This window comes from Pseudophryne corroboree, chromosome 10 (genome assembly GCF_028390025.1).
Source record: "Pseudophryne corroboree isolate aPseCor3 chromosome 10, aPseCor3.hap2, whole genome shotgun sequence".
NCBI lineage: Eukaryota > Metazoa > Chordata > Amphibia > Anura > Myobatrachidae > Pseudophryne > Pseudophryne corroboree.
In genome coordinates, this window is record NC_086453.1 from 323,142,091 (window position 1) to 323,156,456 (window position 14,366).

General features: G+C 45.1%; 1 protein-coding gene across 5 annotated transcripts in view; it reads right to left on the bottom strand.

Moving 5' to 3' along the window:
• Positions 1–14,366, bottom strand: part of LOC134966638 (arylacetamide deacetylase-like 4) — a 185,860-nt gene that overhangs the window by 105,704 nt on the left and 65,790 nt on the right. For all 5 annotated transcript variants that reach the window (XM_063943534.1, XM_063943535.1, XM_063943532.1 and 2 more), the window contains 3 exons: positions 13,305–13,521; positions 10,841–10,904; positions 7,851–8,595 (listed from right to left, as the gene is read on the bottom strand). In XM_063943534.1, coding sequence (XP_063799604.1) covers positions 7,851–8,595; positions 10,841–10,904; positions 13,305–13,521 — 1,026 coding nt within the window. The remainder of the gene's footprint in view (positions 1–7,850; positions 8,596–10,840; positions 10,905–13,304; positions 13,522–14,366) is intronic.

A 14,366-nucleotide genomic window follows, 5' to 3' on the forward strand; every position in this document is an offset into this window, starting at 1 on the left:
TCCTTAATTGGTTCACGTTTCTTCCTAGCTCGTCTGTCATCTACATCTGGAAGGGGATCGCCATGTCCGGGTCCAAGTACAGTTTCCATGTCCGTTGAAGATTCCGTGACCTGAAGGTGAGAGAGTGCGGCGCCTGGTAAGTAGTAGGTCTACACCTGCATGGCAGCAGGCAGTACACCGCACCACCACCCTCACATTAGCGCCATTACTGCATGCATAGGACCTGGGGGCAAATGGGGACAGATAAGCACCTCAATTCTACAGCTCGAAGAGAAAGGGTCTTTCAGAGACCATGACGAGCCTAGCGCTGGAGGCTTTTTCTGCCAATTTAATCTCCTGAAAACAGCTCCAGCTAGGGTTGCCTACCTAATGGCACGTGGCAAGATGACCAGGGCTATCAAGTATTGCTGCTGTTGTGTTGTATGCAGTGGGTAATAGTAGAAATATTTCCTTAGTGGTACTGAGTGCCGAAAAATGGGCGTGGCCATGTAATGTGAGTGGGTGTGGTCACGTGCTGCTAGTGGGACTGGCTATATGACACTAGCGGCGTGGCCACATGACAGCCCTTTTTGGGGGGGAATCTGGAGGCAATGCTAAAAATATATAGTAATGCCTCCAGTATAATAGAAATATATAGTAATACCTCCAGTATAATAGAGATATATAGTAATGCCTCCAGTATAATAGAAATATATAGTAATACCTCCAGAACAATAGAAATATATAGTGATACCTCCAGTATAATAGAAATATATAGTGATACCTCCAGTATAATAGAAATATATAGTGATACCTCCAGTATAATAGAGATATATAGTAAAGCCCCCAATTTAATAACAATATATAGTACAGATGTGCGGTGGGCATATTTTTTGTGTTTTGGTTCTAATTCCATTTTCGTGTTTTGGTTTTCGCTTGGTTTTGCCAAAACCACCCTTTCGTGTTTTGGTTTTGGTTTTGGATCTGGATGATTTAAAAAAGCAACAACATAAAAACAGCTAAAATCACAGAATTTGGGGGTAATTTTGCTCCTACAGTATTATTAACCTCAATAACAATCATTTCCACTAATTTCCAGTCTATTCTGAACACCTCACACCTCACAAAATTGTTTTTAGGCCTAAAAGTTGCACCGTGGTGGCTGCATGACTAAGCTAAGCGACACAAGTCTGCGGCACAAACACCTGGCCCATCTAGGAGTGGCACTGCAGTAGCAGACAGGATGGCAGATTTAAAAAAAAAAAGCCCCAAACAGCACATGATGCAAATAAGAAAAAGAGGTGCAATGAGCAGTGGCGTAACTACTGCCCCCGCAGTCCTCGCGGTGGCTTGGGGGCGAGGGGCTGCGGGGGCGCCACTGACTTAGAACAGATTGACATGCGGACGAGCGTCCGCATGTCAATCTGCGGTCTCCTTCCCTCCGCTGCTGTGATGGAGGGACACGGAGGGCACAGCGCGCGCCTCTCCAGTGTCCCTCCTGGCTCTCCGGCCGGTCTAATAAAGGAAGTGCCGTTCGTGAGCTCTGATTGGCTCACGAACCGGCACTTCCTTTATTAGACCCGCAGGAGAGCCAGGAAGGACACGGGAGAGGTGCGCGCTGTGCCCTCCGTGTCCCTCCAACACAAAGGAGCGGCGGGGGGGGGGGGGGGGGGTAGGGGAGCAGGCACTGTGGTGGAATATCTGGCACTGGGGGCATGTACCTGGCGGCACTGTGGGGGAATATCTGGCACTGTGTGGAGGAATATCTAGCACTGGGGGCATATACCTGGCACTGTGGGGCAATATCTGGCACTGGGGGGAGCAGGCACTGAGGGGGCTTATGTGACACTGTGGGGGAATATCTGGCACTGGGGGCATATACCTGGCACTGTGGGGGAATATCTGGCACTGGGGGCATATACCTGGCACTGTGGGGGAATATCTGGCACTGGGGGGAGCAGGCACTGAGGGGGCATATGTGGCACTGTGGGGGAATATCTGGCACTGGGGGCAAATACCTGGCACTGTGGGGGAATATCTGGCACTGGGGGGAGCAGGCACTGAGGGGGCATATGTGGCACTGTGGGGAATATCTGGCACTGGGGGCAAATAACTGGCACTGTGGGGGAATATCTGGCACTGGGGGAGCAGGCACTGAGGGGGCATATGTGGCACTGTGGGGGAATATCTGGCACTGGGGGCATATACCTGGCACTGTGGGGGAATATCTGGCACTGGGGGCATATGTGGCACTGGGGGTGTATATTTGGCACTGGGGGCATGTACCTGGCACTGTGGGGGAATATCTGGCACTGGGGGCATATGTGGCACTGGGAGCACGGCCCTAACAACAAGCACTACCTCCTAGCAACGAGCATGACACCCAGTGCATGAAATCCCTGGCAACGAGCATGACACCCTGAGCATGAAAATCCCTGGGACCGTGCATGGAACCAAGAGCATGAAACCCCTGGCAACGAGCAGGTAATTTAAAAGTAATTAGAAGCCTTACTGTAGAACTTAATGTGTAATGGGCATTACAGTGTGTGGCATAATGTATCACGGACATTGCGGTGTGTGTCATAATGTGTCAGGTATTACGGTGTGTTGTATACTATATCACGAGCATTGTGGTATGTGGTATAATGTCTCAGGGCCATTGCGGTGTGTGTCATAATGTGTCACAGACATTGTATGTGCTATAATGTATCAGGGGCATTGCAGTGTGTAGCATAATGTATAACGGGCATTGCGATTCCTGTCATAATGTGTCACAGGCATTACGGTGTGTGGTATAATGTGTCGGGGGCATTACGGTGTGTGCATATTGTGTCATGTGCATTATTGTGTGTGGCATAGTGTCTAAGGGCCATTGCAGTATGTGGCATAATGTATACTGGGCATTACTATAAGGAGGAAAAATGACAAATAATGTAAGGGGCATGAATCAGGATTATTTTTCTTTCCTGTGGTGGCTAACGTCTGTGCGTGCAGGTTGCAAAACTGGGGTATAAGGTAGTCTTTTCCTGCAATGCCACGCCCCTTAAGCCACACCCCCTTTTTGGCGGCGCACGCCGCATATTTGTCCCTTTACTAGTGCCAATTATGGGGGAGGGGGGGGCGAAGAATTTTTTGGCTTGGGGGAGAAAAATTTCTAGTTACGCCACTGGCAATGAGGTAGCTGGATAGCCAAGCTAAGCGACACAAGTGTGCGCCACAAACACCTGGCCCATCTAGGAGTGGCACTGAAGTTACAGGCAGGATGGCACTTAAAAAAACTAGTCCCCAAACAGCACATGATGCAAAGAAGAAAAAGAGGTGCAAGATGGAATTGTCCTTGGGCCCACCCACCCACACTTATGTTGTATAAGCAGGACATGCACACTTTAACAAACCAATCATTTCAGCGACAGGGTCTGCCACACGGCTGTGGCTGAAATGACTGGTTTGTTTGGGCCCCCACAAAAAAAGAAGCAATCAATCTCTCCTTGCACATCCCAAGGACAACAGGTGTCTCCCCAGGTGCCTAACTTAAACATACCACATCACCATCAGAATCCTCATCATCAACTTCCTGCTCAGCGCCAGCAACACCCATATCCTCATCCTGGTGTACTTCAACAGTGACATCTTCAATTTGAATATCGGGAACTGGACTGTGGGTGCTCCTTCCAGCACTTGCAGGGGGCGTGCAAATGCTGGAAGGAGCCACCTCTTCCCGTCCAGTGTTGGGAAGGTCAGGCATTGCAACACTGACAGACAGTTCTTTTCTGTGCTCTTTCCAGCTTAACTCTTTTAATTTTTCTAGCGGGAGGATGAGGGATTCCATTGTCATGTGAAGCTGAACCACAAGCCATGAACATAGGCCAGGGCCTCAGCCGTTCCTTGCCACTCCGTGTCCTAAATGGCATATTGGCAAGTTTACGTTTCTCCTCAGACGATTGAAATTTATTTTTTTGGTTCTTTTTACTGAACTTTGGCTTTTTGGATTTTACACGCCCTCTACTATCACATTGGGCATCGGCCTTGGCAGACATCGTTGATGGCATTTCATTGTCTATGTCATGGCTAGTGGCAGCAGCTTCAGCACTAGGAGGAAGTGGTTCTTCTTGATCTTTCCCTATTTTATCCTCAAAATTTTTGTTCTCCATTATTTTTTGGGAGTTATATGAGTCAATAGCCCTCATTCCGAGTTGTTCGCTCGCTAGCTGCTTTTAGCAGCATTGCAAACGCTAGGCTGCCGCCCTCTAGGAGTGTATCTTAGCTTAGCAGAATAGTGAACGAAAGATTAGCAGAACTGCTACTAAATAATTCCCTGCAGTTTCTGAGTAGCTCCAGACCTACTCCTAGACACCTCAGTCCGTTTAGTTCCTGGTTTGACGTCACAAAAACGCCCTGTGTTCGGCCAGCTACTCCCTCGTTTCTCCAGCCACTTCTGCGTTTTTACCTGGCACGCCTGCGTTTTTTAGCACACTCCCTGAAAACGGCCAGTTTCCGCCCAGAAACACCCACTTCCTGTCAATCACACTATGATCACTCCAGCAATGAAAAAACGTTGCTCGAGCTTGTGTAAATCTGCAAAGTTTTGTGTGAAAGTATTTAGCGCATGAGCGCTGCGTACCATGCTCATGCGCATTTTTGCCGTTTTTTTCACTTGATCGCTGCACTGTGAAAATCGGCAGCGAGCGAACAACTCGGAATGACCACCCATATGCGTCACAGGAATGACTGGAATTACTGATGACACAGGACACTACCACTGGTCTGATGCAGCACAACAGGTTGTTGTTATAATTATTATACTGCAGCAGCAGCAGCGTATATCGTCACTGGAATTACTGATGACACAGGACACTACCACTGGTCTGATGCAGCACAACAGGTTGTTATAATTGTTATACTGCAGCAGTGGATATATAGCAGCAGCGTATATCGTCACTGGAATTACTGATGACACAGGACACTACCACTGGTGTGCACAACACAGCACCACTTTATACAGCTACACTGGATATATGGAAGCAGAGAACACCAACACTGTGAATGGCTGGACTGATACGGCACATACGCTGACTACACTGGACTGGTCTGCACAACACAGCATCACTTTACAGCTACACTGGATATATGGCAGCAGAGAACACCAACACTGTGACTGTCTGGACTGATGCAGCACAATACACTGAGTGACTACACTGGACTGGACTGAGCAGCACAACACTTGCCACCACACTTTCCCGCCCCAACACACGGACACCATACTTGCCTACCCTCCCGGAATGGGCGGGAGGCTCCCGAAAATCGGGTGACCCTCCCGGCCCCCCGGAAGAGCAGGCAAGTCTCCCGATTTCTGGGGTCACCCCCTGCCTGGCCGCCCACTTAGCGAGTAAAGTGGGCGGTCGGGGCAGGCGATGACGCGATTCTTGTTGAATCGCATCATCATAGCCACGCCCCCTGCTGTATAATGCCGGTAATAGCGGCATTACCCAGCGGGGGGCGTGGCTTACATGACGCGTCCCGCAGCCACGCCCCGTTCCGCCTCTGGTCCGCCCCCGTTCCACCTCTGGCCCGCCCCCCTCAGCACGTCCCCACACTGCCCGCCTGCCCTGCTGAGCCGACCGGCAGCTCTCTCCCGGAGAGAGCAGCCTAAAAGTCGGTAAGTATGACAGACACTGAACACTAAGGACACGTCATCTCTATACACTCTCCGAGACTGGAGTAAAAATGGCGGGCACGCGCGGCTCCTTATATGGAATCAAAATCCTGCGAGAATCCGACAGCGGGATGATGACCGTTTGCTGCGTTCGGGTTTCCGAGTCAAGAGCGAAAATCCGAGCCCGGCTCGGATCCGAACTTGGAAGGCAAAGTTCGGTAGGGTTCGGTTCTCTGAGAAACGAACCCGCTCATCTCTAATATAAAGTAATGCCTTCATTATAACAGGAAAATACAGCCACTGTCGCACTCCCAGTAACCCTGACAAAGTGAGAGGAGCCGTCATGCTGCCAAGCACCATGGTCTTGTTGCTTTGTGGCACATTATAAATGTGGTAATGGCAAAGTGTGTGGCAGGTGGTACTGCGTACCCGCTGCTAAATTGTTATGGGTACTCCGTACCCGAGCGTACCCGTATACTTGCACCGCTGGATGTATGAAGCCAAGTGATTACAATAAGCTCTCGGCATTCGCTCTAACAGTAGCGATCCAGTGACTTAAAATATCCCACAATGTAACACATTTGCTTTTAAGGAAAAGTCACTTATTATCTGCAGTGTTTTAGTCACTATGGGGCAGATGTATTAAGCCTGGAGAAGTGATAAAGAAGTGATGAGGTGAAGGTGATAACGCACCAGTCAATCATTACCGGTTTGAAAAATGACAGGAGTTGATTGGCTGGTGCGTGATCACCTTCCACTTATCACTGCTTTATCACTTCTCCAGGCTTAATACATCTGCCCCTATGTAGTCTTTTAATTTGCATTTATTTTTTTTTATTTTTTTTTCCACCAATGAAAAACAGTCTACAGCACTGTACAGTAAGTGGCACAGGTAGCGACTGTCAATTCATAAACAAAATTTACAATACATAACTTACCTATTTTAAATAATGAATTTGTTATTTTGCTATGTATTTCTATTTAAGTTGTATTTAACAAAAAAAAAATTCATTTGGAATACTCTGATATATTTGTCTAATTAGTAATAGCATTTATAAATAATACCATGGCGGGCTACAGATGCTTACAAATGTCACTCCTCTGCAGCAGGCTAGAGAGAGGAGGGGATCCCGGATGCTAACTGAGCAGGCAGCAGTTTGAGAGACAGTTCTGCAGACTTACTGTATGTGAACTGGTTTATTCATATACTGTTCTAAAGATGTTGAAAACGGGATTAGTATGATTTATCGGGGGGCAGGATGCCGGCCCAGAATGTCGGCAGTGGGGCGAGCACAAAGAGTCCCCTTGCGGGATCACTGTGCTCGCCACAGGATCTATTCCCACTCTATGGGTGTCGTGGACACCCACGAATGGGAATAGTCCTGTTTTGCCAGGATTCCAGCTGGCGACATTGTCGGCTGTCAGAATTCCAGCAACGGTATACTGACTGCCGGGATCCCGACAGCTGGCAAATTGAACGGATCCCATTAAAAACCTTTGCAATAAAGTCTAATTAACTTTTTCTATGCACATTAGATTTTCTATATTATGGGTTATTGAAGAAGATTAAATAAATCCACTAAAACATAATGATTTGTCTTTTTTACATCCTGAATTTATGGTGAGACAGTGTGGAATAAAAGGATGCTTCTATCCACAAATTAATCTTTTAGCTACCAGCTTCTCCACTCTACAGCAGAACTGTAGGGTCCCACGGCCTGGAACCATTGCACCTTGGGAGCTATCCACCCGACTGGTGCTACACCGGATTCTCCCCTTTGTGTCAACAATGTGAGTGGTTTTAAACACAAGTCGTTCTTCCATCAAAAATGTCTGTAACGGGGGAACTAAGCAGCAGATTGACGTACCCTTCTGAAGAGTTCTCAAGAGTTTGTGCCAGGATAGTATTGCAACTGACCATGTGCCATTCACATCGAAGAGTAGGGCAACCCCTTATGTGAGCTAAATCTCTTAACAGCCCAGTCCTCCCTCTTTAAGGATGACTTTTATTATATTCTTGAATGTGCCTGCACCCAATCTCTAGAGTCAATGCTGGTTGTGTATCCTTGTATGAAACGAGACACAACCAGCACGTAATCAAGAAATGTAAAAAGGAACAAGACTCCTACCACAGTAGCTTTGGGCAGTGGAATGCATACTCAGTCACAAGAATAAAATATAACATAATTACTCAGAGATTTTTTATAAAAGTAATAACATTATCTAGAGCCAGCTTTCCAGAAGAACAGTTAGGTCCATCAAAGAAGCTCACGACTCCATGGAATCCATCTTTAACATGGTACCAAGTGACCGGGATTCCATTATCTTCCAGGCGTCTCTTATAGAGTAATCCATCATCACGCAGAACATCAAACTCGCATGTTAAGATGTACGCTTTTGGTAGAAGACGAATCACAGATTCCTCAGCCAGCAGCGGAGAGAAGTGAGGTTCAAAAACTCGTTTGACTTTTTCATAGACATTGTTTTTAAAGGCGGCCATATTGTGGGTTTTGTAGCCTTTGGCCGTAAACTCCTTAGGAATGTTATCAATGCTCAGCCATTTGCTGAGTTTCCTTCTCATTTCAGGAGGAACATGACTGCCAAGCAGAACTTCTTTACATAGATCATCGCAAAAACAACCTAGATAGTGCAGTTTGTAAAATACAGTACGCTCTCGCAGTAATAGAGGGACCATGCTGTTTTGTTGGTATGAGGGTAAATTGTAGTCAACCATCTGGACTGCTGGGTATATCAGCACCTGGGCCAGAGGCTTTGGAAGATCTGTCCTGCTCACCAAGGCTTGGCAAACGGCAGCCGTCAGATTACCCCCTGCGCTATCTCCACATATTATAATGGAGGAAGAGTCCACTCCATGTTCATGTGCCGTCTTCAAAAAGTGAGTTGTGGCGCTGAGGCAATCATCAAATGCTGCCGGATACCTGTGTTCTGGCGCCAGGCGGTACCTAAAATAAACGTTTCCATAGTTATCACATTTATGTAGCCCTTTTGCTGCCCGAGCTTTTGGCATATATTTGTGTATATATTTTTGGTACAGATGTGTCCTCATGTATCTAGCAACCATATGCTATGAAGTGCGCCAGAGAAGCTGCATCTTTTACGCATGTGCCTGGTCACATCATACCGCATTCGGTCACATCATGTCATATTCAGTCACAGCATAATATACTGTACTGAGATGCCAGGGGATGTAATTCTACATTCTGTCCACCAGATGTCGCTTTTCCTAAACTGCACTGCGCATGTGTCAAATAGCCAATGTAGTCAAAGTACTGTACATTTTAATACTGTATACTGCCTTTTTGTTTCCTTACCCAAAGTAGTGCGACCATTTATTGTATACTGTGTAAATATACAACAAAATAATGTACTCTTCATCTTTGAGATTATTATGAATATTATAATTAATTTTTTATTTATTCATTTTCCCGATATACTCTACACGGCGCTGAAATAATAATATAATATATAGTGCAGTACTGCAAATCTGTGTGTAATGTACAGTATTTAGCAAAAAGGGATTTTTTTTCTTACAGTAATTTGATCAAAACATTTAAGATTGCAACTATCAAGGGGACCTTAATCCTCTGCAGAGTTTATATACAATATATAAACATACTGCACCTGTGACAATTACCAAAATAATCTCCTGTACATGTTTTCTAAGCAGGTAGTAACAATTTTCTTAACAATGCGTGGCAATTTCTGACTAAGTACACTCTCCATAAGAATTAATGGTGACACGCTGATTGATCAGTTTACCACCAGATTTTGTGAAGCTGCGTTTTTTCCCCAGTACCTGTGGACTTCTACTAGACAAGGGGACTGAACTCCTCCGAAGGGTAGTGGCGGCAAAAGCCAGAATTCAGTGTCAGCTGACCCCAGCTGGCACAAAAAGGGGAGAATGGGATGGGCCCAGCAGGAAATTACCCACTGTACCAATGGCACAATCCCTGGCTGACTGTGGCCACTACAATACAATGTAGCATAATATGTAATAGCGCCACTAAAGTAGGGCATACTGTAATATGAACTGTAGTCACTACAATGTGCCATTATGAATTGAGGACATGTCAACGTGATATAACATGTACTGGGGACACTGTGGCATAATATGAATTGGGGGTCTGTGTAGCATAATGTATTCCGGCAGCACTACGATGTGTCATTGTGAACTACAGTAAGGCACTACTATTGGGCATAGCAGTAACTACTGTAGCCTACTACGATGATGCATAATAAACATTATTTTCAGTTATTATTATAGGGCAAAAAGGGGAACATTTCTAAAAAAAAATGCTTATTTTCATACTCCTGCACCTGTTTCCCTTAACAATAACATGAAAAAACCCACAAATAAAATATATATTTTGCAACTTCTAGCACTTACAAGGATCTCTTCATTGGAAGGTTGGCCTATAATAATTGAGGGCAGCTGTCATATCTCCAACATATGTAATGGCAGCCGGGGCTCACACCTTTCCCCAACAGCTCCCACTACCAACGGAGACATGATGGCTGAGTGGAGAACCCACCAAAAGGTAAGAATAGTGGGCCTAGATGGGTGCTAAAGTACTAGTATATAAAAATATGAATTTTAAAAAATTGTGAAGATCCTTTTAAATGTTATAAGGATAGTGGCACGTTATGTCGTGGTTATCGTGGTTGTCGTGGTTATCCAATCGCATGGCTTCCCCATTGTACATAACATAACTGAAATAGTTCAAATGTCAACATAGATTTGTATGAATGGAATTACTGTAATCAGTTGTATTGTATATCTGCTGTGTTTCCCTCTATATAGGTCGGTGTTACTCACTAGCCGGTACTATTATGTTGGGGTCCCTTCCCCATATTTCAGATATAATTTTTTTGTTTGTGTTATACTCAGGCGCAATGGGACCACAAATTTGTCTGTTGCTGTACTTTAAAGGTAAGTGAATGTGGGGTTGATGTGCTCTGTCCTTTTTCCAGGCTTTTCATATGTGGGATAGATTGTGACCCCTGAGAGTCTGTAAATTACATAGACAAAACGCGTAGGACTCTGGACTTCATGAACTGTTTTGTATCCCTGGTTCCTCCATAGGCCCCAGAAGAGCAATCACAGAGGATAGTAATACATATCAGTCTTATCTTCATTAATTTAGCTGAAGCAAAAGTAAATATTTGTGAAAAATAAACTTTACATACCCAACTGAGACAACTACAGCTCCAGAAGTCTTTGCTATGTATCGGCAATGCTTGTCATGACTATCTATAATAATAAATGAACACATTCAGAAAAACACTGGAAATGGTTTTCAGTTTTCCAGCACATGTTAAGACACTTAGATGATTACATTCTGTAATAACACAAGTAATGCAAAGTTGAGTGGTGGACACTAAGGGAAGAAGGCATATTTAGTGTCATATTGCTATGATGTCATAATTCATGCATGGACAGGTGGAATGGGACCTGCGTGAGCGCTCACAGTCCCCCCTTAACTGCAGCATGTTTGGTATGCTGTGGCATTTGGGGGGCTGTGCAGGTCGGTGACTGGGACAATTCTACAAAATGGGGGCACGTCACCCCTGTTTTGAAGGCGTGTCAAGCTCAGGGTCTGCGTCATCCTGTGGAAGTGTGGCTGGCTTGCCATTTTAGAATGACACCTGAAAAGGCAACTGCATGTATCAATTGCTAGCTAGAGTCACTATTCTTGTGGCTTTATAATGGTCTATGGAACTATACTCACCACCATTCGGTATCACACAGCCTCAGCTTTTGCCCATGGCTATGATGACAAAGGACTATGGAAATAAGCTGCATGGAATGGCAGTACGGATGGCGTAGCGGTTAGCATTACTGCCTCACAGCACTGAGGTCATGGGTTTGATTCCCACCATGGTCCTAACTGTGTGGAGTTTATATATTCTCCCTCCTTTTGTGTGGTGGTACTCCGGTTTCCTCCCACACTCCAAAAATATACTGGTGGGTTAACTGGCTCCTAACAAAAAAATGAACCCTAGTGTGTGCGTATATACGTGGAGACTAGATGGGTCAAGTGGTTCTTGGCTGCCGTTAAACTCCTTCTTCTCCTAGCCCTGATGCCACTCATGGGCCAGTGCATTGTTCATGCCCTCCAGGCTAAATTTTACCAGCCAGCCCCTGGGTGGAGCCAAGGCAGGTGGAGCAGCTTAGTTGATTGACAAGTGGTTATACTAAAGTGGTGATGACTGTCCTGAATAACTTGCATGACCAGAAGAACATTCAGTGAATACAGTTGCATTAACTCAGAGAAATCCTGGAGGGGAGGTCCAAAGATCAAGTCAAGGGTGTGTGCAATGTGTGTATTGTACTAGTTGTTCTTATATAAATCCCGTACCAGTATACAGTCACAGCAATAACTGTTCTATAGTATATACCGAATTTTGCTAAAGGTCATTATATCTATCTTGCACAAATACCAAACTGAGCAAAGACCAGTTGTGCAGATCTCCTCCCCACATAAAACCAGGGAGAGTGCCTTATCACTAAAGGGTTTATTTAGTAAACATAAAAACAGCTTTTCTCCAACATTTTAGGTGGAGAAAGATTTACCCTTTTCTTTGCCTCTGTCAGATTCCCGCAGGCTCCATACGTGGCAATAGAGGTCATCTCTGCCATGGTGTGCTGCCTACTTGTACTGAGGAAAAGCAGGGAAGAGATTTTCTCTTCTTGCTTTCTCCCACAGTTTGTCCCGTTCTGCGCTAGTGAGGGCAGGCGCTTATGCACCAGGCTACTAGTACATATTGCCATCTTTCAGATTTTTAAAGTTTACAAAAAGAGCCCAGCGGAGGCCAATTTTCTTTTCGCCAGGAATGGCCCTTTATGCTTGGTTTGGCCCAGCGGGGCGCAGTTAAAATACCGGCTGTCAGGATCCCGGTGTTCAGGATACAGACAGCCAAAATTGGGCTTAATTCAGACCTGATCGTAGCAGCAAATTTGTTAGCAGATGGGCAAAACCATGTGCACTGCAGGGGAGGCAGATATACCATGTGCAGAGAGCGTTAGATTTGGGTGGGGGGTGTTCAAACTGAAATCTAAATTGCAGTGTAGAAATAAAGCAGCCAGTATTTACCCTGCATAGAAACAATATACCCACCTAAATCTAACTCTCTCTGCACGTTATATCTGCCCCCCCCCCCCCCTGTAGTGCACATGGTTTTGTCCATCTGCTAACAAATTTGCTGCTACGATCAAGTCTGAATTAGGCCCATTATACCGGCAGCCAGAATACCGACATAATTCCCACTCAGTTGGTGGGTCCACACCACCAACCGAGTGGGAATAGAACCTATGGCGAGCTAGGCGGGCCCCTAAGCGTGGTGAGCGCTGCCGGGATTCCGGAAGACTGGATGCCGCTGTCGCTATACTGACAGCCGGCATCCCGTCTGCCGCTATTTCATACCGGATCCATCCCAGCAGGTATTTTTTATATATAAATATGGCAAATTCCACATTGCAAAAAATGTAGATACTTTTCAATATTCTAATGCATTTTTACTAAATAGGACCCTACATCATGTCAGAATACTTAGCGATTAGCTGCAACTTCATGAATACTAATTCAGGTGACATAACTGCAGCCCACACAGTATGAAACAATTGGCCAGCCACAATCATTGACTTCTTTACCAATGCTTCCAAATACGAATCCTCCTCCATGAAAGAACATAACTCCTTTCCTGTCACCAACCGAGGGTGATCTGGGCTGGTAGACTCTCACAGGCACCCCTTCAAATTGCAAGTTTTTCATGAAGAGCTCTGGATCCTCCTCAGTCTTAGAAAATCTCATTAACTTATGTAAAAAGCCAATCTCACTGCATATTCCAAGCTTCTGACATGTCTTCCCCTATTTATTAACATACAAGAAAAGAAAAAAACCTCTTCAGTTACCAACAGTGAAATGCACAAACCATAGCTGTTATATTATGCCTAAATATGCTGCTGTTGTAGTAATAATAATAATAATTATAATAATAATCATCATAATAATTATTCAGTACAAAAAGCTCAAACAGCAAAGCATATCACAGGACATAAAAAGGGAAATCCATAATAATGTCATTGTTTTGCTTTTTTCCTTTTTTATGTTTTTATGTTCTTTGTATGCTTGTCTCTGTGATCAAAAGGCAAGGTGGGCAGAAAGCAGAAACACTAAAGTTATCTCAGCACTGTTACTTAGGTCTTATTACACGGACTTGCACATTATTTATGACTGTACAAAACATTTGTTTTTCCGCATGTGCGCTGATTCTTGGAGCATGTTTGCACAACATTTTCTAGACTTTTGATTCATAATAAATTGGCAGATATGCAAAAGTTAAAAACACATTTGGACCAGCCCTTAACTAATTTGGCAGTTTTCCTTTTTCACTTAAAATTGTGCTTGTCCCTCATTGGTTTGCTCTATACAAGTGACCCTCCGTTGAACCAAAGAAAAGAGAAGAAGGCAAGGCAAACCAGAGCTACCATAAGTGATCTCAGCCCTGGTACATATGGGCAGAGCCGGCCCTAGGCATAGGCAAACTAGGCAACTGCCTAGGGCATTTGACATGCCTTGGGTCACAAGCAACTTCTGCTGATTAAAATGATATGTGGCATGCCTATATTCTGCGTGTGACTGCGACTGTATCTCCATGGGAATTGCTACATTACAGTGTATTCCTGGAAATCACTGTAACGTACCATTTCGTA